Source organism: Pundamilia nyererei, unplaced genomic scaffold (assembly GCF_000239375.1).
Source record: "Pundamilia nyererei isolate P.nyererei 1_Seehausen unplaced genomic scaffold, PunNye1.0 scaffold00105, whole genome shotgun sequence".
NCBI lineage: Eukaryota > Metazoa > Chordata > Actinopteri > Cichliformes > Cichlidae > Pundamilia > Pundamilia nyererei.
Window position 1 is genome coordinate 1,068,672 of NW_005187506.1, and position 26,900 is coordinate 1,095,571.

General features: G+C 46.8%; 1 protein-coding gene across 2 annotated transcripts in view; it reads left to right on the forward strand.

Annotated features, from left to right (window-relative positions):
- Positions 1 to 26,900, forward strand: part of dag1 (dystroglycan 1) — a 56,576-nt gene that overhangs the window by 10,186 nt on the left and 19,490 nt on the right. Inside the window, exons 1-2 of one of the 2 annotated variants that reach the window (XM_005740878.1) lie at positions 16,016 to 16,124; positions 18,542 to 19,227. In XM_005740878.1, coding sequence (XP_005740935.1) covers positions 18,820 to 19,227 — 408 coding nt within the window. In that variant the 5' untranslated portion in view covers positions 16,016 to 16,124; positions 18,542 to 18,819. Of the gene's footprint in view, positions 1 to 16,015; positions 16,125 to 18,541; positions 19,228 to 26,900 lie in introns of those variants that run through there. The other variant, XM_005740877.1, reaches the window with a different exon arrangement.

Below are 26,900 nucleotides of genomic sequence, written 5' to 3' on the forward strand. Positions count from 1 at the left end.
CCTGATGCCCTGCGATGTTAAAGTGTCATTTCTCTTAGCTGGTATAAGAACTGGTCAGCTGTGACGAGCTGTGGGTGGACACCAAAAGCAGAAGGTCGAAGTTAGAAGCATGAGCTTCCTCTGCAGGGCGTCTGGGCTCGGCCTCTGAGGTGAGGAGGCTCCTCCTCCACATCAAACAGATCCAGCTGTGGTGGGTCAACAGGACCTCCCAGGTGGGTCGTTTCGGGGATGTCTGACTGGGACCCTGAGGGCAGACCCAGGACACGCTGGAGAAGATTATGGATCTGACCTGTGGATGGATTAACCAGGAAGGCGAACCCTCATCGCTCTTTAAGAATAGAAATGTTGCACATCGGCGTCCATCGCAGTTCCACCGTCACATGTGCGTGACACGGCGGCAGCCTGTGATGAATGACCAGGTGTTGGTCTGAAACCAGTGAATCAATGGCTTCAAAGTTCATCAGTAATATTTTTGGCTAAATTGTCCTTTAACTTTATCAGGTTCGTAGATTTCTTTACAATCTGCTTTTGCGCGTCAGTGAACGCCGCCACCGCTGCAATAAAGCCTGATATTTCCTGGATAATCCACTTGTGTGATAAACATAAATTTGCGACGACTGCAGAGACATTGAGTTTCAGATACATCCAGAAGCTTCCAGCTCTCTGTTAAAGGAGCGCTTCGCATTTCTGCAGCAGGAAGTAAACATGAAATGTGTCACGGCGGATGAATGCTCATCTCCGAGCCTATTTGCAGATTTGTGTAACGGATCAGGATGTCATGACTCACCCATTCATCCAGTTATTCGCCCTCCTTTTCATCCACCCACCCTCCCATCTATCCACACACTCATCCACCCATCAAGCCGTTTATTCTCTCCACCCATTCATCCGTCAATCTGTCTTTTATGACAGGCAGTCATTCAGGGGACGAGCGCTGCCGTCTGCCAGCTCGCTCTGATGATTCACGTCCTGGAGACGCCACGGTGCCGGTGCATGCGCTCGGCGTGTTTGTTGGCGGGCGGCGGGGATGGAGGAGGAATTTGGGAATGACAGTGGATGTAGTAATGGGATGAGCTGATTTATTAGGACTGCAGAAAGGCACGGCAGAGGGTGAGACAGGGAGAGAAATGGGGTTAATAGAAAGCCGTGGCGTGAGAGCGGCAGAGAAAATGAGCACAGAGGTGGAGGATGGGTGGAGGTGGTGACAGCAGGAGGATGGGTGAGTCGAGGAAAATTACACGAGGGAGCAGATTATTGCCTTTGAGCATCCTTCCAGCGCTGCGGACCTCAGGAGGACGGTATTGTTGACGTCGCTGCCGCTTCAGAGCGTTGCACTCTGATTGGCCGATAGCCTTCAAGGGCAAACAGACTGCAGGTGGAGCTCACACCCAAACTCCCCGCTGTTCGCGATGTGGCGGCGGAGTCTTATCGACGCCACAAAATCTCGCCGCCTGCCGACTTTCAGAGAAAGTTTAAAGCAGTTTATCAGATCTAAGAATCATCTGAAGACTTTTATTGGAGGCTGAAACCTTTGCTGGAGTTCAAACTCAAATACCCTAACCCCTAGCACAAAGGTGAGCTTCAGGACGATGATCTCTGCTGACGACAGGAAATGAGGGCGGTCCAGCTGCTTGTAGATGGTTATGGTCTCTCTTTGTCTGTAAGGTTGGGTTTATGAAACCTGTTCTCCATCATGTGATGTGATTTTGGTGTTAAATGGTGCCTTTACTGTCAATCTGCATCTTCTCAACTTGTTTTTAATTGCCTGGAGTCACGACCTTTGTTCAGGATGAGATGTTTCTCGTCGTCCTTTTGGTTTCCTCCAGTTCAGAGAATCGGAGACTGAGCCAGTCGTATTTGGGAAGGAGCGTCCCACTCTAGGTGATAACATTGCGTAGCCTTTTAAGTATGTGAAGTTATCGTGGCACTTATTAATCATTCAGAGTCTAAATACTCTGTTTGCTCAGAACACAGATGTCTCGACATTTATTGGTCCATTGTTTACGCTTTACTGCTCACGTTAACGATGTCGTATATAAAAGGATTGCTCTGAATTTTAAGAGTTATCTGTACTTATGAATTCAAATTTCACCTGTTTCCTTCTACACACCTACAAGAAGAAAGCTGACTGAAAGAGGTGGAGCTAAAACGCCTGCACTGACACTCAGTATAAACCAAAGAAGGATTATTTTGAATGGTGACTCATGCAAAGCTGCTCCAGGAGAGTCCAAGAATAAAAATGCGAAGCAGGAAATGAGCAGAACCGGGCCCATCCGGCTTCTGACACGTTTCTGCGTCAGGTTCAGACTCAATGTTTTTGTATCCTGGCGTCACCAGTGGTGGATACTCACAACCCAAAACAGTCCCTCTCATACCATCCCAGGAATATTATCCTGGGATGGTATTCCTATACTGAGGTAAACGACAGCTGTTGCTGGGGGGATGGAGCCGGTAACGATAAAACTGGAGAGGAGAAACATGAGTGTGAGAGTCTGTTTAGACCTCAGGATAACGGTGATATTTAGCGTCACGTAAAGCAGCCAGTGTTGTACATCCAACAATCGGCTGTCTGTGTGGAGGGATTGCCAGCAGCAGACGTACTGCTGCATGCAGAGATAGCTGCTCGCTCCTGCCCTAATGACTCCCCCTCTCTCTCTCTGCCGGCTGAAGTGGGTCTCTTGAAGTGCAGTCCTGTACATCCCGATAGCACAGAGCAAACAATGGATGTATTGGCCGTGCTAGTGAGGGTGTTAGCATCTCAGAATAACAACGAGTCGAGAGAGGACGCTCCGGTTGAATTACTGCACTTCAGAGAAAATCCTCGCCGTCTCTTCCTGCTCTATGAACAAACACGGCGCAGCCGAGCAGCCCGTCTTTGTCTTTACTTTTAAATTAAAGAGGGCAAAACAGATGCTGATTAGTTTTCTTTCCACTTGGTAAAATTAGATCTGCTCCAAGTGCCAGAACTTTATTCATGCATACATATCTGCTAAGTATGGCAAGCAAAAAGCAGGGGTTCATACAAACAAGCAGAACGTTTAAAAGTCTGTGTGGTTTCTTTGAGGGGGGGGTTGCATGCTTCACTGTGCAGCCGTGAGGGGTGTGGAGCTCATCCTGAATGTTCAAACAGAATTCATATCATTCCAGCCGAGCTGTGCTGATTACAGGCCCGGCTCTGCAGAGGCTCAACACCTGGTTTGAGGTGAACTTAAATAGGAGCTCTGCCGTAAATCCACCTGATGTCTCAGGACTTAAACGCAGAGCAGATGACGGCAGAGCGCCTTCAAGTTTACTTTTTCCTGAGATCTTAAAGCACTTTGAAGGTTCCAGAAATGTCTCAGGTGATTGCTGGTGTGTTTTTTGGAGGTTTTACTGTTATTTTTGTGCCTTCGCTGGTAATCATGTATATTTAGCCATTATCTAAATGTTCATTTTCTGGATTTTGCATAAAACAAAGTCAAATGGTTGGCGTAAAATCCTCGAGACGTGCCTTGTGTGTGCAGAGGACTTAAAGAAAGCCGAGCTGCAAAGACTCCATATCTCAGATCCTCCAAACTGTCACACTATAAGTAACTGAACCCAAATTACACTCCAATAACTTTGCAGACGGCACAAATTGCCGACTTTGAATGAAGCCAGCGTGAACGTCGTTGTTTTATGAAGCACTCTGCAGTTTTATGACTTGTTTTCTTCAAGCTGCAGGCAGCCGTCACCTACAGTTAAGAAACTCTTTGTGAAATTAGGTTTTTCCTTTTATTAAAAAGAGACGCATACAGCTCAGTTGGATTGGATTTAAAAAGGCTTCATTTTGTTGCTCACGTGGCAATCTGCAAACACAAACACCTGTAGTAAATACACGAGGGGAGGGGGGGATCAAACAAAATGAAGGCACAGATTTCAAACCCACCGACCGCACAGTTACTCTCATTTTAAAATTACTCATTTCCACCTCCGTGTTTTCTTCTTGGACTCTTCTAGAGCAACTTTGCATGATTCATAGTTCAACATAATCCTTTATCCCGTCCTGGTCATTCAGCCAATCAGTTCATCCTCTGTCTGACCTTGTAAACATGCAAATATCCATCCTTGATGACATCATGCAGACCCAATCGTAGAAAAAAAACTGCTAATCTGTCTGAAGGTGACGTGATTATTAGAAACTCTGGCTGTGTTTGAGCAGCAGGTATTTGACACGACCTCGTGTGTCTGAAATGTGAGAGTAGACCTCTGCATTTAGTCTGCCAGCAAACATGCCGAGCATCATTCACATCCTGAATTCTGCTCTGTAAAAACAAACTTTCTCTTATCATTCAAAGCTTAAAAAGAAAGAGCACCGCCCAAAAAATTAAGTCAAATGACTGCAAATTGCAGCTGGCTCCAGCTCGTATGTCTTTGAACTGAGGAAGTCATCGTTCGAGAGCCCAGCTGCTCGGCCGTCGCCGCTATGTTTGAGCTCGAACTCGAGCAAAGGTTCCAACCTGCGGTAAAGAATAGGTGAGCTTGAGCTCGGGGTCTTTAAATGGGAAATAAGAGATTCTTCCTGATTCGAAAGACAGACGAGGATTCATAGTGTTAGTCGAACCTTTGGTCTCAAAGTCTGTCCTCGTGCACCTGGAGCATTTAAAGTCCTGTTGTGCCTCTGCAATGGGCGTGTGATCTTTCACTCGGTCATTACTTTTGGGCAGAAATGACAGATCATGGTGAGTCGGGCGGCCGGTGAGCTGCGATTGTTTTAACGTGGCCAAAAAAAACTAACGACATGGATTCTGGCACACGTCTCGGTTCAGTCATTTCCTGCTGTTCTCCCTCAGGAAGCTCAGGACGTCACAGTAGATTAACCCAGTGTGTGACGGGAAACTCGCCCGGTAATGAATGTGAAAGCACTGATGTTGATAGACCTGCTCCCACGTTCTTCCTTTGGTACGCAGGAGATGCAGTGATTTAATTTCAAGACTCTGCGGCTCAGTTTCTTGTTTTGACTCTTTCTTCGTGTTATTGTTACTGTTATTCCATCTTCTCCACGTCAGTCGGTCAGGCCTTCAGCTGCTGCCATTACAAACTCTGCCTTCTCCTTTTTTCTGCGGAGCATCTAAATCTCCTGATGTTCAGGCTCGAGCCTTCAACCTTTCAGTCAGTGCCAGGCGCTGCCTTCTCCGCGTCCTTCCCTTTAGTGTTATCAGTTTCTCCTGTTTGTGGGCGCTTATTACTTTTTCTTTTTTTGATAACACAAGTGCAACGTCACCTCCACAGAACCTTCTGCGGCACAGTGCTCTTAAATCAAAGCACGCCGAAAGTCTGCAGAGAAGATCACATTTTAATTGACTGATTAGCATCAAAGAGGCTTTTTTTCCACTTCACACAGAAGCTGCTCAAAGGCCGAAGTTGTTGATGTGATCCAAAGACCAAAGTAGAGACAGGAGAGCAGAATAACCAAATTACCAACCTTGAATTGTCTCTTTTTAGTTTTTACCTGCACGTCCGAGTTTTGAGTCTTGAGCCTTTGTGTTGCAAGTCTCTGACCGTCTTTCTTTTCGGGCGTTTTCAGAGATGAGCTGTGCTCTCACACCTCCTCTAACCTGTTAGCGGCGTGCAGTCACGGCTGTATCAGCGCCGATGGCGTGTTCTCGTCGGTAAAAAATAAGCCACGCTGTCGGCGACTCCGTGTTCTCTTACATGTTTTCATTTGCAACAGTTTAGAGGGATTTCAGGTTTGATTCCTCGTGACATTTACCTAAGTCCGTCCGCGGCGGAGCGTCCGTAACATCCGCCACTGAGAGGAAAAACAAAAATGGAGTGATAAATATCAGCTGGCTGTCTCGCTCCATTGGGCTGAGATACATTTAGTAGACGGGGGGCATCTTTAACCTGGCAAAAAAATAAAAATCCACACCGTGGTGCCTTTAAAACCCTGCCAGCCAGTTGGAGGTCACATTGCTCGGGCTGTAAGGCTATCAGCCGTGGCCCGCTATTATCATAGAGATAAAGAATGGGGCCTCGAAGCCGAGACGTCTGCAGTGACCGTGGAGGGAGCGAGGGGAAGGGAGGTAGACGAAGATACGGTCTGGCTGCAGTGAATTATGTCCTTTGGAAAAAAAAAAAATTACCGGCTGGCAGAAATGTGAGTTAGCGGGCGAGCGAGCGGCGCTCTGGCTGTATCGCTGAGAGTACAACGAGCTGCACTCGCGAGTGACTCAGTAACACGCTGGCAGGCTGATGGAGTGAGTTACTGCTTCCAGCAGATTGAACAAATTAATAAATGTTATTGATCACCGACCTGCTGCCTTTGATTGACAGAAAAGTCGATTTTTGATTGATTTCTTGTTGTTTTTGGACTGAAACATTAAAACCACCTCCTTCATGTTGTCTAGAAACCGAACGAGCTCTAACCCGCTGGGCCGCAGAGGCAGGAGGGTTGGGTGGTTGGACAAATGTGCTTGCTATCTTTGTTTCCCAATAAATATTGTGAATAAGTGGATGAACTCCAGCTCCACCATCTTGGACTGCTGCTGGGAGCGCTGGCGACTTCTCCTAGCAGAAACAAGTCTCCACCTGTTAGAGGTTCTGGTTCGATTTGGCAGAACCGGGACTAATGTTGTCCACTGCAGTCCAAGACGGTGGAGCTGGAGTTTGTCCTGCAGTTGGACTTGAAACAGCTGAATGGCACTGAGGAGAGCACCGAACGGTGACCTGAACATAGGGAAGCATGATGGGAAGGATTGGTGCTAGCTGGCTTGCAGCTTTAAAAATAAGAAAAAGAGGATTTTACATTCAAGTCAAATCAAATAGTTCTTGTAATAATTTTAGCTCTTCATTTCCACGAGCTTTGGTGGAGGCTCTGTTGGGTAAGCCATCTGCATGTTGGCTCTTCTCCATCACTCTGATCATTAACAGCTTATGTTATGTTTGCACATCGAGGGGCCTACAGGTGGACGGTGACACAGGTGGTCTGCTAGCTTCGCCTGAACTGGACCTCTGGTCTGTGTTTGTGCTGTTGGAGCATTTTTGATGACATCATCTGACCAATAATATGGCTGCTGTGAGATCACTGTACTAACTGAGCTCCAGTTTTGGTGAATAAAATTCATATTTTTGGATGTTACTGAGCAGGTATCTGTAACATGGTCCTGGTATTTATGTGTATCCCACAAAGGTACTGCAATGCAACAAGAGAACCGATGCTTTGTCCTTCACCTGTCAGTGGCTGTTGGCAAAGAACTCTGTCCAAGTGACCTTAACTCTGGCGTCAACTGTGTCTGCAAACAGGAGCTGCTAGCAGAAACTGTTATTGTTGCCAATTTAACATAATGTAACCATGCACAGACAAAGAAAAGGGGAGGAGTTAAGCTGCAGAAACATCATTCTGCCTCAGTGCATGCCCTAAGGCATTATGGGAAGTGCAGAAGAGTAATAATAGGCGTGTCAAAGATCTGTTGATATAAAGTGACACGCTCTGCTCGCTGGTCAAACGCAGATGTTTTCCCTGCGTTTGCAGGTCTGTGTGGTAATAAAAGCAGATTTTTAAATTGTCTCTCGGTGCAAAAACGTGCAGCTCGTTCTGTAAGTAACAATGCACGGCACGCTTGGCTAATAATACTTGTGTAAATAAAGAGAGAGGAGGGGAACAGCCCGGGGGTTTACATGAGTGTGTATGCAGCAGGCTGGCTGTCTGCGCTGCTGCCTGTGTATTTATAACTCGGCAGTGGAAGCCAGATAGGACAGGCACGGAGATGAGAATTGATGACCTGCATCAGCTGGGGATGGGAGGAGATTCCTATCACTGCAAACTCATCGCACACTGATGCAGGTAACCACATAAACAGGCTGTGTGAGCGGAAACCGACGGCGTACACACAGGAAACGCGATGGCTGCTGCAGTAAGAAGGTCACTGCGGTGTGTGTGTGGAAACGAGAGCTGTATCGTCAGACGTGTACCTGCTCACAGCTGACCCAGATTAGGCCCGTTTTATGTTTGTGGAGGAGGAAGGAGACGTGTTTGCAGTGCGGAGCTAAATGGAGCCTGTCAGAGGCGTGAAGCACCCGAGGGCTCGTCAGTTTGGGAGTCCACCGTGTACCTGACCCGTTTTAACTAACCCAGAAAGAAAGTAGAGCCTCGTACATCAAAGTATGTTTACAGGTAAATATGTTAATACCTCCTTTAGCTGGTCACCAGGTTTGACTAGCTGACAGCCACTGAACTTTCAAAATAAGAGCAAGAAGATCTTATTAATAATATTAATAATGATCACAAATTAATTTCTTTGACTTTCTCAAAGTAAACTTCAGTGCAATCACACGTTTTTTAATCATTTTGTTTGTTGCCGCGTTTCTCTGCAGATCCTGACCCTCAGCCGGAGGTTTCTTCCTGTTAAAGGGGAGTTTTTCCTTCCCACTGTTGCCAAAGTGCTGCTCATATGATGGGTTTTTCTCTGTATGTATTATCGTAGGGTCTACCTTACAATATAAAGTGGTGGGTGTTGTGATTTGAATTGAAAATAGATGTTAGATGACGTCAGCTGTTTAACGTCTGATCCGTAGAAACCAAAGAAAACGAGGTTGTTGTTGCTGACCTGCAGACCTGTCGTCCCTCTGCAGTAAAAGCCTCGCCTCCGGGAGGCGTAGTGCGTCCAGTGAGTGCTTTTGTTTAGTCTGCGTGCAGAAGGAAAGTTTGTTTGTTATTACTTTAATGGTGCAATCTGTATGATTCCTCTGAAAAACAGATCGTTTGGCAAATTAGAGCAAATTAAGACCTGCTGGGTCGTGTGCTGTTTGCCTCTGTTTTCTTGTAGAAGAGCAGCCTGAGACGTTTACAGTCAGCCCTGGATGAATGACTCCCTCTAAAGGTTGCACTAAATTCATAATTCACAGCTCTTCTTAAATCAGTTTTCCTCAGACTTTTGGACGCATTAATCCGACGACTGTACGACAAATAACAGCTCTTTCTGGGAGTGCGAGTCGCACCGTTTCATCTGTGAGCGCGCGTTCCAGAACCTTCTCCTGTAACGTGATTCATCTCAGAAAAATAAAGTGACGCGATTATTCATCCGACTAAAATAGCTGAGTGGATTGTTTTTCTGAATGACGAGTGAAGGTCAGACAGCTGGTCCACCGTAGTGCAGCGGTATTTAAAGTCGGCTGTTCCTGGAGTTTGTTTAACAGTGAAGAAGAAGAAGGAGAGCTTCCACACGGCTTCCTTTAACCTCTGACTCACTTTAAAGCTAAAAATAGTCGCCGTTGGCTTGTTTACTCGTGCCAGAGCTGTTGAAGGGAAAGAAAGCCCAGTGTGTTTGGAGGGAGCTGGATGGCACCTGGGAGGGAAAGTTCAGGGATTGAAGCACGCCCTCGGATTAAAGAGTGCAGATTAGCCAGGGTGTGTGTGTGTGTGTGTGTGTGTGTGTGTGTGTGTGTGTGGGTGGTATATATAAAGTCTTGTGTTACCCAGCTGTCATTTTCAGTCAAGCTAGCAACAGTAGCCAGCTGTCTCACACACACAGAGCTGTCGGTGTATCTCAGCTCTTTGCTGGTGGTCTCAGCATGACCAGGAACACACACACACACACACACACACACACGAGCTCCTGAACATTCAGGTTTTATTTCCTGTTTTAGCTTTAATGATGTTGAAATGATCCTCATCCTCTGGCTCGTTGGGGCTTGTCATTAAATCTCTCTGATGTTCTCCGAGGATTTCTGGTCCGTCTGACCTGCATCAGATTTTGTTTCCCCCTCGTGGATCAGTCGAGCTTCCTTCTCCACAGCTGTTATCACATGTTGCACTGCAGTCCTGAGTCTTTTCACAGTTAGGTTTCGCAGTCGGTGCCGCTCCAGATCCAGATTAGTTGGTACGTGTAAAAGCAGGGAGGTGAGCAGAAGCCCACAAACTGGAATGACCCCGCAGCTCTGATCCAGCAGCAGTGAATCTCCATCCATCAGGCAGGAGGGCGAGATCTGCAGGAGTGATCCCGACTCTTCGATTTATTTGTCTGTAAAAGTCGTACGAACACGTAAAACATTGAAATGCAGCTGCTGATTGTGGTTCACTCTGTCACTTCACATCTGAAACTGAAATTTGTGCCACTGCTGAACTTTGAGCCGTGAACACGTCTGATCAGATGTTCGATGGTCTTCATGCTGGACCGTGTTGACAAAGCGACCCAGCTGAGCTCTGTCCAAGTAGCTCCCTCACCTGAACCACCGCAGTGTTTCCTGCAGCGTGACGCGGACGGTTTCCCGAAAAATACGCAAGTTTATGTGTGAAAATGGCTCAAATCCACCTTTGGGCTGTTCATAAGTTCATTATTAGAAACTTTGCTGGTGTCAAATGTGAACATCCAGCAGGAGCAGGCATGACAGGAAATCAGGACAGCAGGATGGATCTGCTTCAGAATCGCAGCAGAAACAGGCCGAATGATAACAAGAGAGGAAACACAACTCCAGAGGTGTAATGGGAGTGAAATGTAATTACTCTTCGTCCTACACATTCTTTAACAATGATTATATTTCCCACTCTGCCCGTCTTTCTCACTGATTGTTAATTCTTTCATATTCCATTTTGCAGCCATTGCAATGTTATAATTAGTTTATGGAGATGTGCAAAGCATTGCCGCATCTTCCCTTTATGAGCCGTTAGCCTCATCACACACACGCTCTCTCTCTCTCTGTCCAAAGCCTATGAGCTTTGTAAGCGGGCGAGCGAAAGCGCTGATGCTCCGGCGTTGCAAAAACACGACTCTAATCAAAGTGGACGTGTGTTTGGCTGCATTCGCAAAAGAATTCCCAGGATTCTTCCCGCTGGGTTCCTTCTCAGTTATTTATTTATTTCCAGCTTCGCCTCAAATTAAATCCTCATTTTGACAAAGTTGAAGCACGCTGAGACCTCGGAGGGATGGGCGGGGGAGCGGTGTCGGCCCTCTGCATCATATGGACCCGATTCTCAGAGCCCGGGAAGCCGGCGTGGTCCTTTCATCCGGGCGAAGGTCACGCTGAGGTTTCATTTCTGTTCTGATGAGACCAGAAGGCGGATGTTTTGACGATAGGCGGTGGATGCTCTTGTTTTCCACGACAGGATCATCCACCGCCTATCGTCAATGTAGGAGGATCTTGTTGTTGGAGATAATAAATGGCGCTCCGCACGCTGCAGGTTGCCCGCCCACGTAACCCCAGAGGTTCCCTGGGTGTGTTTGTGGAGACCTGGGAGGTCCGGAAAAGCGGCCCCTCCCTCGGCTGTGCTGTTTTTTTGTACGACGTCCTTCATGACATGAACGTTGGCACGAATCTGTTGAAGCTGTAAATTCTGCTTCAGCCGCAGTTTCCACTACACCCACGAACGACACATCGATTTCATGTTACCGGCTCCAGTTTCTTTTACATATGCATGCACATCTGTGCAGACATCTGCGCCCAGTGCGCTGGCTTCAGGTTGGATGGCGTTCGCGTCTGGCCCCGCCCGTCGCCTGCTGTTTTCTTGTCCTTCTGTCCTGTTGTTCCCGCTCGCTCTCAGAACTCTTGTTTTATGAGGCAGGTTCACATCTGCTTCCAACTGTCTGTCACACGTGGACATTCAGCGACTCGCATATCAAAGCCGGTGTGGCCGAGGAGCGGCCGGAAATTGCCGTGGGGAGTTGTTATTCCTGTCGGTTGGATTTGTGCTTGTTCTTCTCATTTCTCAGAATTCAGTGTTTTTAAAAATCCGCTTGTTTGTTTGTTGAAACGGCGCTCTGACTCCCACAGCTCCGCTCTGATCTCCTCTGTGTCATGACACAAACTTATTTATTTATTGTGGAATTAATACGTTTAATTCATTCGCAGCTCTCAGTGGAGCAGTTGGGGGATCTTTGGTAAAGCTGCTTTATCATGTATAATCATTTCTTAAGTACTTTTTAACCTCTAACATCTGTTTTCTTAAACTCTGCACACACAACTCATTTAACAACAACAACAAAAAATGAAATCATCATAAAAGATTTTTAAAGGAAACCAACTCTGTGGGATTAGAGCTGCAGACACTCGAATGTTTCTCATTTCTTTGTCTTCAGGCACATTAAACTGAATTTTGGGGTTTTTTACTGAACACTGAAGTCTGTACTCAGCGTTTTTTCTTTTACTCTAAGTGGGACTTCCATGTTTCAACAAAAGACCCAAAACTACAGTGGCCCTGAGAGGTCAAATGGACTGAAACTTAAGAAAACACCAGCAGTAAGAAAAACACTGCAAAAGCACACAAAACACAACGGAAACAGGAAAAAAGAAAACAGAAATAGGAAAAAATGATTTCCAAAAGCACAACCAAAATATGGTAATATTTAATAAATATGCAGGAACTGAATTGCGCTGGGAGTCACTTAAAATAAGTGGAGGATCTATCTAAAAAAAAAAAAAGAAACAAAAAAAACCAAACATGAGAGGTCAGTGTGTTAGCCTGACTGTCAGCCTAAAAATCTGTCATCAGTATTACATGAACCATGACATTAAAACACACTTACCAAGCATACTTTGGTTCCTGCAACTGCTCCGTCCGGTTATTGCCTCCCTAGAAACACTTACCTTGTGCTTTTGGAAATCTGTTTTTCCTGTTTCTGTTGTGTTTTGTGGTGTTTTTCTTATTTCTGGTGTTTTCTTAAGTTGCAGTCCATTTGGCCTCTCAGGGCCACCATACAAAGCTCTCAGCCGAGACAGTAAACTCATCAGGAAAGTGTTGTTAAACTTGGAAAGTTCGGCTCTTTTTCTCATAGACTTTTATGCAATCACAGCTTTTTGCAACCAGCAGTGTCGCCCCCTGCTGGCCATTTGGAATAATGCAAGTCTATTCTAGCTTGCAGCATTGACCTTTGACATTCGGGTCATTCCATAGAAATCTGAACAATTTCCCCATCAGCTGATTGTTTCATACAGTGACTTTAATTTTTTTAATGTAGCCATGCAAAGCTTCACCGTCATAGTTTTTTTTGTGTTGTTTCTTTGCTTTAGCATTAAAGTATGAGGGATTTTAAAAACTTGAGTTTAGGACCTGAATGCATCGATCAAGTCCAAAATATCATGCAAAAAATTATGACTACGGTACGTGAGCGTTTTGATAGTTAAGCACAGCTGTACCAGGATCTTCTCCTACAGAGCACCATTCATCTGTTCGTAAGTTGTTCACCACATGCTAATGAAGGTTTACCCACAATGCACTTTTGTGAAGTTTTCTCCAGTGAATTATGAGAAATGGATCAAAGATCCGGGGAACCCGGTGGGTTTCTTCTCCTGGGTGGAGCATATTCAAACATCGACCGACCCCGTGATACAGACGCTCACCACCGAGCACACGAGCAAAACTGTGCCGAGCAAACTCTGGTCTTTAGATCAAAGTGTTTGAAACTACTTCAAAAGTCACGAGGCTGTAAAATGCTGGATAAATTAATACGTGTGAACTTTGACATACCGTGAATTAAATAAAGATGCTAATGTTATTGATACTCAGGTGATTCTGAGGGTTCAGGTGGCCTCTTGCTTTTCATGATTTGGACGTAGCTACGAGTCTCTGGTTCTGCAGCTGTGCTTTGTACACCCGTCATCCACCCCGACCACCTGCTGATGGAGTTTTGAATGCAGTTTTTCAGACTTGCTGTGGAAGTTTGTTTTCTCACACTTTCTGTTGGTTTTGTGGGTTTGTTGGGAGAGTTTTCAGGCCGAGCTGGTCAGCGTTGGCACTGCACACAGACGCACTCCTCGCCGCCTTATGTTCTCGCAGATGGCCCATCGGCTCGCCTTTAGCAGCAGCTAATGGTGAAGCGGCTCGGAGGGTGGATTTGCATTTCTATTATTCTGTAGCTGAAGCTTCTTCCTCTTGTTCCAGTTGGAGCCAAGCTAATTACAAATGTAATTACGAGTGGGAACGAGGATTAATTTGAATGCTTTTTACAGCAGATTTTGGAGGAAGTGCAAATTGTTGAGTCACCGAGGTCCCCGTTTGGCTCTCGATGCTTCTGCTTTTGAAACTCATCCATAAGTCACCAATAATGAGGCCTAAATTATCACAAAGACACACGCGTCCCCCTCTCTTTCTCCCCCACGCTGTAACAGAACAATGTGGACTCCTTACATCCTCACACCGGAAGAATAAGCTGCCTCTGTTTACACGCTGCAGATCAGGCTGGATGAAAGAAGCGCTTAAATAGCTGAAATGTGCCTAATCTCCGTGCTAAATATCCAAATCTCATTGTAAAGGTAAACCACGCCGTAATCCCGAGTTTCGCTGGGCGCAAACATAACCTGTAGTCTCGTCCCGAGGGAGCTCTATCCGCTGCTCGGTTTGTTGTATCAGTGGGATGCAGAGGCGGGGGGAGGGAGGTGGGGGGCGTTGAATGGTGGGAATATTTGCGTCCCGCAATGGCGTCAGTGTCACCTGTCAGTCTGGGAGCTTCCTTAGGAAGGTGACCATTTTTAGAGGCTCTCCCTCTCGTTCTGTTTATCACGCTGCTCTCGTCCTGTCTGTGCTAATAATAGAGGCATCAGCTGTGACTTTGGGGGATTGAAAGGTGACGGGAAGGAGGGAGGGAGGCAAATGGACATAGAATGAGGAAGAGACGGGAAGAATTTAAAGTGCCACTGAAGTGCTAATGTTTCACCGCAGCTAAGACGCCCGGCTCTCCGATTAGCTGCCACAGAGGGATGCCTTTCCTCTAATTGGCCCCTGTGTGGCGTTTCTGTGTGCTCATTGGTTGCTCCGAGGATTTCCAACGAAGGAATGTCCTCTCAGGTTCAGACAAGCGCTGCTCCACGTTAAGACTTCATGTTTGGAGGCGATTCAAAGTACGAGCCACAGTCGGTTTTATTAATAAGGACACTATGAAGACAACCGGTGCAGGTTCACATCTTTTTACAGCAGATTGATACAAATTAGTGGCTCTTGTTTTCAGTTCTTCCTTTCATTTTTATTTGAATACTGCCTAACCCTCCCACCCAGCCATAACCTTAACATGCAATGACACTGCGATCATCCTGGCGCCGACACTGGTGGGAAAACAAACTCAAACACAATAGATGTCGTAAAATGTGCAAAACGGAAGCTTCGGGATTCCAATAAAGAAGACAGCCCTGTTGAGAAGCTGTTTGAGACCTCCGGCTGTTACCATGGGCACGCCAAAGCCGGGCCATGACCCGGAGACGCAAACGGCATCAAGCAATCCACATAATGTCCTCACCAGGTTCCCTCCACACCTCAAAGAACAGCTTCAAGTAAATCTGAAAGACTAAAATAGCACATCTGTGTGTGTAGCCGTGGTTACAGGAGCCACTGACTTTATTTTGAAAGCACTTTCCAAGATCCACGTTCCAAAGTGCTTCATCTGAATTTCAAAATAAAACAAGCTGTGATAAAAGTTACAGGAAGTGAAGATCCGGTGAAATCAGGACTGCTTTCTCGAAAAGTTTGATGTGAAAGAAGCGCCGGACTCGACCGACCTGGTTTCCAAAGGCAGATTCTCTGAGAACCTGCAGGCTCTGTTTGGAGCTAATAGGTCAGCTGTAGTAAGAGCAAGGCTTTAAATCTGAGTCGAGTTGTACAAATGGTGCTGGGTACTGAAAGTACTACCCCACCTCCTCTTAGAGATGAAAGCTTCTCCCTGATCTGGACCTTAAACATTCAGTAATCAGTGACGAGGAGTTTTAAGGCAGCTCGTTTCAGTGACATCCCTGTTTATCAGACAGAGCAGCACAGGAGCCATGTCTTCGTAAAGAGGTGATGACGTCAGATATTTTGTGGTTAGACTCAAGCCGTCTCTGCCCATGGGGGCAGCGTGAGGAAGAAGAGCGGGGAGGGACACCCACCTTTTTATTAACGTCGGGCTCTCCAAGTTTAGACTTTACTGGCAGCATTTCACATTTTGTTCTCAAACCGATGATGAATCATCTGCCAGACCTCTCAAACGTCCCACTCCCGCTCTGCTTTTAGTTCTGCATCCCACCCCTCACCAGTCCTCACCCTCTTACTCTGTTACCCCCCCCCACGACTGTCACTGCCGCTCAGAAGAGCAGCAGCAAGTGTCCGGTTAGCCGTTTATTTATAATAGCGGGAGATGGAGCCAGGTCTGGATGCTTATTCTGGCCCCTGAGCAGCGGCGGGCTGGATGTCGGGCTATGTTTCGGTAAATGAGTGTTTGTTTTATTGCAGTTAGTTTAAAAACGACCAAAGAAGCAGAAAACTTGTGCTTTGATATTCTGATCATCGTCTCCGGACCTCCAGGTCGGCGCGTTGGGTAAACATTACACCGAAAACCTCATCGACTGCAGGAAAACCCCAAAATGTTTCTGGATAAATGTCTGGGCTTTGGGCTTGTAGTGTCGGTTCCACGTTTGCTTTTTAAAAGTGGATTTACTTTGACATCCCTCTTAGAGATGCGCCCGCATTCCTCAGCAGCCGGCTGTCATTACGCTTGCATTAGTTTGGCTGGTTTTGCACAGTGTTGCCTCATTTCTTTACGTCCTGCAGCTGCTGTGGTTTTACAAGGAAATAAATTCACCTTCAGGATTCTTTGTTCTGTTTTCAGGAAAATCAGCAGCTTACATAAAGACAGAAAGGCTTTCGTGTTGAACTCTGATTTATGAAAGCACGCAGCAAGCGCTGGAGCGACACCATCTCCGGTTCAGTCGGTCCGACCCCGATGAACCCTGGTTCAAGTTACATGGTTATTTGGAGTAAATAAAACAATTTGCCCAACATATAGATGATGTGGAGGGGAGGCTTCTCTTTGATGGTTTTGACCAATCAGGAAGCACCAGGTTCTCAGTCTGAATCCAGATTTAAACCCGAGATGCTGAAACCAAGAGCTGCCGTTTCCTTCCCTTCTTGGCTGTCTTTGCCCACCTTCCTGCCCACCTGTGCTACAACGCCGGGAGGTGGGTGGAGCATGTTTGGGGGGCGGTGTTGTAGGTGTTGAGGTAATGGCAGCTTTCTGTCCCGCTCAGAGTCAAAGACTTCTCTCTGTGCCCTTCGTGTCTACGTGCCTCTCTTTCTGTGCGCTGACAGCTTCTCTTCATCCAGCTCGCCGGCGCTTTCACAGCGACGCTCCCCCGCCATCGTCAGCCCCATTGTCATGCGATGAATAGAAAGGCTGTGTTTTTGATAGGTGAGTGAGCGCCAGGAGGGAAAAGAAGAAGAAGAAAAATGGCCTTGAAGGTTTTGGAGATGTGAGAAAAGGCGTGGCATAGCTTAATGCTCTGGAGGGAGGACAGGAAGTGTTTGAGATGAAGAAAGGCGTGTGAGGACAAAATGTAAAACAAAAAACATCCTGAAACAGACAAAAGCAGCGAAGGCAATCAGACGAAGAGAAACCGATGACAGATTGAACAGCACAGAAAAGCAATAAGGAGGAAGAGGAAGCGGGAGGGATGTTGCCTCTGGCGCTGCAGTTGAAGGGACCCTATGTGAAAGCGAGGGGGGGGGGTTATCCACGGTGGCCATCTTGGACTACTTTCAAGAAGCCTCAGTAAAACTTTAACGCTCCAGAAGTAATTCCAAGGAGCTTCAGTGGAAATGAAAACATTTAAAAGTAGAAAAAGCAACTCGACTTTGACAAAGGAAATGTCGAAATTCCAGTGATTTTTTTTCCTTCCCTCGCTCCGGATGTTGACTCGTTGTAGAAAAGCTTGAGCAGCGGGGGGAACGACACCGTGGCGCTCCTGATTAAAAACAAAGTTTTGTCCAAAGGTGATGCACGCCGAGGGCGAGGCGGCGACAACAAAGGGTCCTTTGAGCTGGTTGAAAAGCTACCTGGGAGGCCGGGTGTTGTTGTTGCCGGGGAAGTCCTGCGGTGATTTCACTCTCTCCAGCGGGCATCTGCTACGGGGCAAAGTGGAGTCACGGCGGGGGTCCCTCTTTCTCATTCTCGCCCTCTTTCTGTCTAATGAAAGCACTCGGGGGAAATCATTTGTGTTGTCACAAACACACACACACACACACAAACACACACACGCTCAGGAGGGGATCCTCTCCGCCATGAAAGAGCTGTATGAATAACAACCTCTGAGTTCACGCTCCACGCTCACAATGGACACACACACCTACACACACACTCAGTCTGACCCTGCACACAATAGAGAAGGCATGCATTCATTAGCAATTCCAAGAAGGCTTTGACTGGTTTGGCATTGTTGGCTAATCCAAGGTCCCACCGTATATCACCTTCACCTCCCCCTCTTGGTTTATCCATCTCAGCCTCCTCTCCCTCCTTTCTCTCAGCGCTTTCATACTCCTGACTCGACTCGTTGGATAACTCAGCAATGAGTGATTCAAGTGTGTGTGTGTCTGTAAGAACTAATCAGATTACTCCCCAGCATTGATAATATTATTCCTCCTTACACCCTCCGTGCAGTCCATGATGGATTTCTATCAGCAATGAGATTTGGGTCGCACAAATCGGTTTAAGGTGCCGAACTTGTCGTGAGATTGACTTTTGATGGAGTGTGAGCTTTGAGTTCGGCCTGTTCGGGTTGCGCTGAGTGTTTTTCGCCCCTTGTGTTCAAACTGCTCGTCTAACTGTGCCTTTCTTGTGTTTCCTCACAGATCTCGAAGGTGCTCGGCACAATGGGACTCGTAACCCTCTGAGGGGCGAGCACAAAAGACGGAGAGGAGCAGGAATAAAGCCGAGTGAAGAAGAGGAGGAGGAACAGAAGAAAGAGAAGATTCTTCCTTGGTGCTGGAGAGGGAGGGAGATTTGTAAAGAGGGATTTGCTCTGTCTGTCGGGGGTGCATGCTCCCCCTGAGCCCCCCACCCACTCACTCGGACATCCTCCTTTTTATTTTATTATCTGCATCAGTGACGGTTCGACAAAAGGTGAAGAATGCGCGATAAACAAAGTTTGGGCCGGCTCGGGCTGAGCAACGGCCTCGACGTGAGACTACCCAGGACTAGAGTCGTGCTGCTGGGCGTGCTGCTCGCCGTGGCCGTGGCTGCGGAGCTGGACATCGACGTGCTTGGCGGCATGGTGTTGATAGAAGCGGGCGGAGAAAGCGAGAGGTTTGACGGAGGCAGAGGCGAGCTCGAGGCCTCCATGCACTCCTCGCTCTTGCAGGACTTCCAGGAAGTGACAGAGGGCGTCGCGGCGGCGGACGTTGGCGAAACGGCAGCAAATCAGCAAAACGCAGCTACGCCCACAGCCTTCCCCGACTCTTCAGCGGTGGTGGGTCGGATTTTCCGGATGAAGGTGCCAAACAAGATGGAGGATGTCTACCTGGGTGATATCGTCAAGGTGAGTCGCACAATCGCACCACGTTTGATCAAACACGCCAAGACGTCTCACTTTAAATACATTCTGGTCTTACTTATGAGCTTATTAAAATCCTATGTTCAGGTAGAGCTGGGCGATATGAGATTTTTTCATATCACGACATGTTTTTTTCATTTCAGGCGATAACGATATCTATCACGATATCAGCCAAATAACTATATTTGTAAGATTTAAATGTGCCGTTGCTCACAAGTAAAATGTGAAATAATCAGCAGCTTGTTTTTATTTAAATATTTATTTCCCATAATAAGTTCAACAGGGTAGATGTACTTAAGGAACATGAGACTTTTTCAGATAAATAAAGGCAAATATTGCAAACTACACAAAAGGCAGCCGCTAAAGCGTTTAAGTTTCAAAATAGAACAAACGAAACAGACTAAACTGTCAATTCCACTTAGAAACAAAATATTAATTCTAAAAATAAATCTTAGTTTGTTTTACAGAAGAACAGACAAAACTGACTAACTTTTGTCAACATCAAATAAACTGAGAACTAAAAGGAAATTCTCAATCTCTCCTTGTTGTATAGCTGAGCTTTTCAAACAGTTTTAACAGTTACTTTAGTCTGACAAAAGCCGAATGACGAATTAGCGCTTCCAGTCAGAGACTGAGCTGCACCGCTTTATTGTATTTCCAGACTTGCTTTCGGCACAATTTACAGTGAACGCTACTCTGTTTGACTTGAAATAGCAGAAATACCTTCACACTACGGAACTTCTGTGGCTCTTCCGTTCGACAATCTCTCCGGCGTTGGAACCATCATCTGTTTTCTCTTCGGTAACCTTCGGTCACGCTCTCGGTTGATTTTTCTCTAGTCGGCGCACTCTCTTCCTCCATTACCCGGGCGGCACGGCGGCTGGATGCTTTCCAAACAAATACACATGTGTGGCTTGGTACTTGTGCTGTACGTAACAAGTCACGTAACAAGTCCCGTAACGTGACGCTGCGGCTGTGATTGGTTCGGCAGGTTTAAAGTAGAAGCTCAGAATAGAATAGAATAGCTTCATTGTCATTGCACATGTATCATGAAATCATGGATGCTTCATGCCAACTGACAGCGGGAATAAATAACAAGCAGGAGAAGTATGTCCAAACTAGAGGAATACATGCAAAACAAGCAAAACGGCACTCGCAGGAGAACATCACTCACACACCACAGAGCAAGTATCAGAGGCCAAAAAGCTTTGGGGAGTTTAAAAAAATCCAAAGACTCAGAGGGACTCTGATTTAAAGGGGGGTAGCTGCTGAAGGGTTTCTGGTTATAGGCTGCAAATTTGAATGACTTCTGTGAGTGAAGTATGAGATGAATAAGACCATGTCCAGGTTTTAGTGGAGTACGAGGCTGTTTCAGTCCAGCTCTTATTTCGTCGTTTTTAAGTGACCGTGTCGTGGAAATAAACACATTTACGTTGTGATTTAACAGAGTTTCCAAGTTTTGGAGATTTTTTTTGAAAGGTGCAGCCTTAACCTCGTCTGTCAATACTAAATGTAGTTCGGCAGTAAATCAGACTCCACTGGAAAACCTCACAAGAAGCAATACTAATAATAATAATAATAATGGATTGGATTTATATAGCGCTTTTCGAGACCCTCAAAGCGCTTTACAATTCCACTATTCATTCACTCTCACATTCATACACTGGTGGAGGCAGCTACAGTTGTAGCCACAGCTGCCCTGGGGCAGACTGACAGAAGCGAGGCTGCCATATCGCGCCATCGGCCCCTCTGGCCAACACCAGTAGGCAAGTAGGGTAAAGTGTCTTGCCCAGGGACACAACGACCAGGACAGAGAGCCCAGGGATCGAACCGGCGACCTTCCGGTTACAGATGCGATTCACAACCCCCTGAGCCACGGTCGCCCTGTGATGTGGACACAATGGAGTGGATCAGCTTCAGTCATTTAAAGGAAATGAAATTCAATTTCATTTACACAGCGCCAAATCACAACAACAGTTGCCTCAAGGTGCTTTATACTGTAAGGTCGACCCTGCAATAACACATACAGAGAAAAACCCAACAATCATATGACCCTATGAGCAGCACTTTGGCGACAGTGGGAAGGAAAAACTCCCTTTTAACAGGAAGAAACCTCCGGCAGAACCAGGCTCAGGGAGGGGCGGGGCCATCTGCTGTGATTGGTTGGGGTGAGAGAAGGAAGACAGGACATGCTGTGGAAGAGAGACAGAGATTAATAACAGATATGATTCAGTGCAGAGAGGTCTGTTAACACATAGTGATAAATAAAAAGCAGGTGTGCGGGTCATTCGTGCTGATTGTTGAGTGAGATTCTTCAGCATCATCCCTCGTGGGTTTGGCATCTCTCAGGCTGTTTTCACATGTGGACTCTGGATGGTGTCAGGAGGATCGGATCCTCACATAGTGTGATGTTGCTGCTTCTCACGTGTAAAAGACAACAGCCCAAATGGAGGGGAGAGAACAGGTGAAAACCACTCTGCTGATGGCTGGACTGCTCTTCAGCGAGCTGGACAGTTGAACACAGTTTCAAATCCCTTCTGTGAGTGGGAGTGGGGGAATGTCAAAGCTGCAGTGTGACGGCATGAGCACCTGTTGCAGGACGTCTTGGCCTTCTTGCGGCTGACGTTTCCTCTTTATGGCTCTGTCTGGATGTTTGGGCTCATTTTGCAGGGGGAGTTGAGACCCATCACACGCCCTTCTGATGATGCCGGTCCATGGCTAAGACTCTTAATAAAGTGCCCCAAACCTTCAGCATGTGCAGACACAAAAAACGGACCGCCTCTGGGTGGGTGCTGGTTACAAATGCTTCGTGCTGAGCGAATAGGCCAACTGCAGATGAACTCTAAAGAACAATCACTAAAAAATATGTCCGGGAAATGAAGCACGCGTGCGCCGTTGCTCAGAACCTGTCCCGAGGCGCCACATTTCTGAGGCCATTCACAGCAAAATGCCCTTTTTTTAATTGCACCGCATTTTCCACAATAGCCAATTTTCTATAATATATGGCCTCATACCTGAGTGCAGCGTTGCCCTCCTCTCTCTTTTCTTTCTGTTTCCTCTTCTTGTCCCAGTTATTCATTCTGTTCCCTTAATTCCATTTATCTTCCTTACCTCCTGCCTCCTTCTTCATCTCCTTCTCTCCTCCACCCTTTCTCCACTCTCTCTCACGCTTGACGTCATCGCCCTCAGCTTCCCATCCCTCCATCCCTCCTCGTCATCCACTCGTCTCTCTGGGGTAAATCTTTATATTTCCTTCATGCCGTCCATTCTTCTCTTCGTCACCTTCCTGCTGTTCCTCCGCCCCTCGCCATCTTTCTTCTTCTCCCTAATTATCACTTTTAAACTTCCCTCCTCTCCCTATCACCTTCCAGCCTTTCATATCCTGTTGCTTACCCCCTCCCCTCCCCCTGCCTTCGTATCTCCATTGCTTTTAAGTCCGATCTCTGCCCTGCACATCCTTCCCCCCTCAGCCTCTCCTTTCTTCCACCCCTGTCAAGTCACATCAGATCATATCAATCAAGCTCCCCCAGCAACGAGCGGCACGCTAATTTACTCAGTAAAACTCGGCACATTTGCACACAATCCGACTTTGGAAAGATGTTTTCCTGCACATGCGGCACAAAAATGTCAGAGGTGAATTTTGGGAGCGATGTGAATGATTCGCAGAAGTTCCAAGCAGTTTATTTCATACTCGGTGGGAGCTTCTGTTTAGTGTTTCATTAGCATTAATGTTCTTTTACAGCTTACGGATGAGCGATCTAGGCCGTTTGCTGAACTCGATGTGGCTCTCTGAAGAAACCGGGCGCCGCGTGCGTTCTGTCTGGAAGTTTAAGGGAATATGACGCAGATTTCATGTGACAGCTGAAATAAACCCGCTGGGTCAGTCCCCTGGTTTATGAGGTTGGCTTTTTCCTTCTAATCTAACGTGAGTTTGGGAGTCAGTGCTTTCTGTTTCAGCCTCACCTTTTCTTCCTCTTCGTCTTCTTCTGACATGCCTTCTTTTTTTTAAATCATTCTACTCATCTTCCTCTCACACTTCCATCACAATTTCCAGCTCTTCTGTCTCCTCGCTCCCACCCCTTCTCCCTCCATTTGTCCCGCAGGCGAAAGCTGTTCTTCCAAACCTGATTATATCTGTCACACTGGAAGCTTTGGGCCTCTATTAGAGCCAATAGGAGCAGACAGCGTGGGCAAATAAGCCAAAAAATGGAAGAAGTATAAGCAAGGAAGAACGGAGAGATGGGAGGAGAGGAAGAAAAGACATCCTGACCTTAGAAGCTGCAGCTTCTGTAAAATCCTGCAAATAAAAGGTCACAGATTAGATGTGGAGCACGAGATACGCCGGCCTGCCGAAGCGCCCTCGTGAAGGAGTCGGCACCTTCGTCCTGCGCCGCTCTCAGACTTTTAGCCAAGCCAAGAAATCCCCACGACTCTAACAAAGTTTGTTTACCTCCTCCTCCATTTCTAATTTCAGCCCTGCGCCTCCCTTCCCCGCTGCTGCTCTGTCCTCAATTACAAATTTTAACACCCCCTCCTCCTCAGATGTTAGCCCCCCCCTCAGGTATTTCGAAGGTCGGCGCTGAAGGTTGTGGAGCGAAAGGCCAAATCAATTTTTGTGCTTGCCGTTGCACTCACACTAATGGCCTTTTCTTATGAAAATCTGCCAGAGTTTGAGAGGTCTCCAGCTCCGTGACAGCCTCGCCTGCCCATTCACCTTTAGCTGAGCAGTCGGTGCCCCATCAGTGAATGCATCGCCATTTAGCCTCTCATACCGCGTAGAGATGAGGGTTCTCAGCCGGGTGGGCAGGACATCAGCCTCAGAGGAGGTTTTAAAGAGGTCGCAGGGTGATTTAAGAAATACAGTATAAACCTTTACAAGTGCACGTTATTTATATTGAGTGATATCTCTGAGAGCCGTAGCGTTTCCCCGTGCTGCTGCAGCTGCCTAAACACATTTCTGAATCCTTTTTGAGGTTAATGTGACACCGTTTCTTCATCGAAGGGTCGCGGTGAGATATTAGGTGATAAACTGAACGGGCCAGTACTGATCTGATATTGGCCGACGGATGGCTGCATTGGTTAATGGATTTCAATGCGCTTTCTTACACTGAGTCATTATGAAACGGAGAAAATGCAGCTTTACAAGCTTTCTCTGAAGATTCATTTAGAGCAGAGGTTCTTATATTTTTAATGGCTGATTTAGGAAACTGACAAATGATTGAAGGCGATGTACACAGTTAGCTAACAAGGAAGAGACGCAGATCCCTTTGGTGTTGCGTCTGGAGGACCATTTGGGCTAAAATCTGCCATTGTGTGAATAGGGGAGCATCTAAGGCTACGTTCACTCTGCAGGTCTCGATGCTCAATTCTGATTTTTTTGATCAAATCCGATTTTTTTTGTCTGCTCGTTCACACTACAAATAAAATGCGACAGCAAACGCTCTCTAGTGTGAACGCTCAAAGCGGCCACATGCGCAAAAGAAGACGTCACACACAACGCTCTCTGTTCAGACCCAGAGCAACAGTATTGTTTGACTGATGGCCGTTAATATAAAGACTTCGGACTTTACGTTTCCCAATTTTTGCTTTAAGTTATTTTGTTATTGACATAATAATGATAATGTAATAATAATGTAAATAACCTAATAATGATCTTTATTGCTGTTTTAGAGGAGCGCTGCTTCAAAGGATAGCTGCAGGTTTCTGTCAGAATCTGCAGGTTATACAGCACAAAGAAAATGTTCACGTTTCTCCAACGTTGTCCTCTCAGCAGTTTCACCGGATGTCCAGGAAGCGTTCACGATGTCTTCTCCGGCGCTGATAATTGGCATCTGTCTTGTGTCGGTGACCTAAAAGACGGATTTAATGCGACGTGACCATCAAACAGCAGTCGCTTTCTGAAACATCGAATATGTATCGGATTCAGCACCACATACGAAAGTGACCCAGATCGGATTTGTGCCGTTCACACTGTCACACCATGATGGGATATGGGTCGCATAGGGTCAAAAAAATCGGATTTGATGCGCTTTCGCCTGCAGTGTGAACGTAGCCTAAGACAGCTTCATCCCGCCTCTGCAGGTATGAAGCTCAAACATGCTTTAAAGAACGCACATCATTAAATTGCTGCCCTTCCTCATCCTCGGACCAGCTGCCGTGCTAAACTGTTTTTCCAACTCGTGCAACAAATGCACATGGTCAGTCTTGTTATTTCAGCTGTATCTGTTGCTATGCTGGTTTCCAGCTGGCATGTTGGGGAGCTCTCCAGCGGGTTGTACCATCAGGGAGGTCTGAAAGCTGCTAGAACTTCAGATTCAGACACTGGCAGCGTTGAAACGCGTGTCCAGTCTTCACCGATTACCTGTTTGTGAACACACAGCAGCGAGCGACTCTGAAGCTGTTGTTGGCGTGTTATTAGACAAATGTTTTTGTACCTGAGATGAGTTCAGGAAAGTAGACAGACTTCTGCTCAGCTCTCCACTCCGGGCAGATTCGTGGCAGGTAACCTTGTCAGAGTGGAGCGATTTGAAAGCTTTTGGAATAGATGAAAAGGTTTGGACGATGTGTGCAAACTGCAGAGCGCCCAAACAGAGGTGGAAGAGGAGGTCTTACTTTTCTTATTTTGGATGTTATCATTCAGAGCGGCTGGAGAGCCAGAACCTTTGCGATCGTGGCGTCTGCGTGCAGGTGCTGCTGGGACTCGACGACCCTGCTGTGGTTCTCTCTGCTGTTATTAATGGAAGTGGCTGGAAGTTTGGGCTTTCTGGCCAGCAGATGAGCACTCTCCATTGCCTCATTACTGCAATTACCAGCGTAATTAGCTGATTGGCTGATGGGCTCGCTGGCAGGCAAAGCACGCTTACCCGCTTTTCCTTTTTTTATTCCAGGAAATAACTGACGCTAGCTGAAAATTATTTTGTGCTTCAGTTCACGGAAAACGAAAGAAGCCTATGTGGGTATTCATCTGTTTGCCTGTGAGCAGATGCTGCGTACTGCTCTGTTATCTCAATGTTGTGATTGTGCATGAAGATTAAAGACAGATACTCACAGCTAACCCTTTCATAATTACTTTGTGGAAGGACCCCCACCCTCCCTCCAACACGCCTCCACTCCCTGCGTCTTTGTCCTCCACGTAAAAGCGCCTCAAAGCAAAACTCTGGATAACAAACAGTTTATTTGGTAAAACGCTGGTCTTGCTCTGCTTGAAAGATCTGAGCTCGCACCCAGAGGAGGAGGAGGAGGAGGTGTGAGCTGGAGAAAGAGAGAGTGAATCACTCCGACACATGCTCAGTGTGGACAGTGTTGGAAATCTCTTATTCAGTGTTACTAGAACTACTTCAGTCAGATGGATGGTTTAGCAGGTGACCCTCGTCAGAAGTCTATCTGTATTTTTCTACCATTTATCTGGATCTGGATCTGGATCTGGAGTCGAAGCAGAGATGCATCAACCTTGCTTTCCCCGTCCACCTCCTGCACCTTTGACTGCTGCCCAATCAAAGCACCGAAGCCCCTTTGGTCCCTTCTGCTGATGGTCAGGGTTTCAGCAGCAGCTTTTAAACCACACCAAGTTATGGTTTGCACTGAAAGCCAGTGCATTCATATCAGCCGCTGCACCGCCTGATAGTTCTGCTGTTGACTGTGCTGCCAAGGAAACGCAG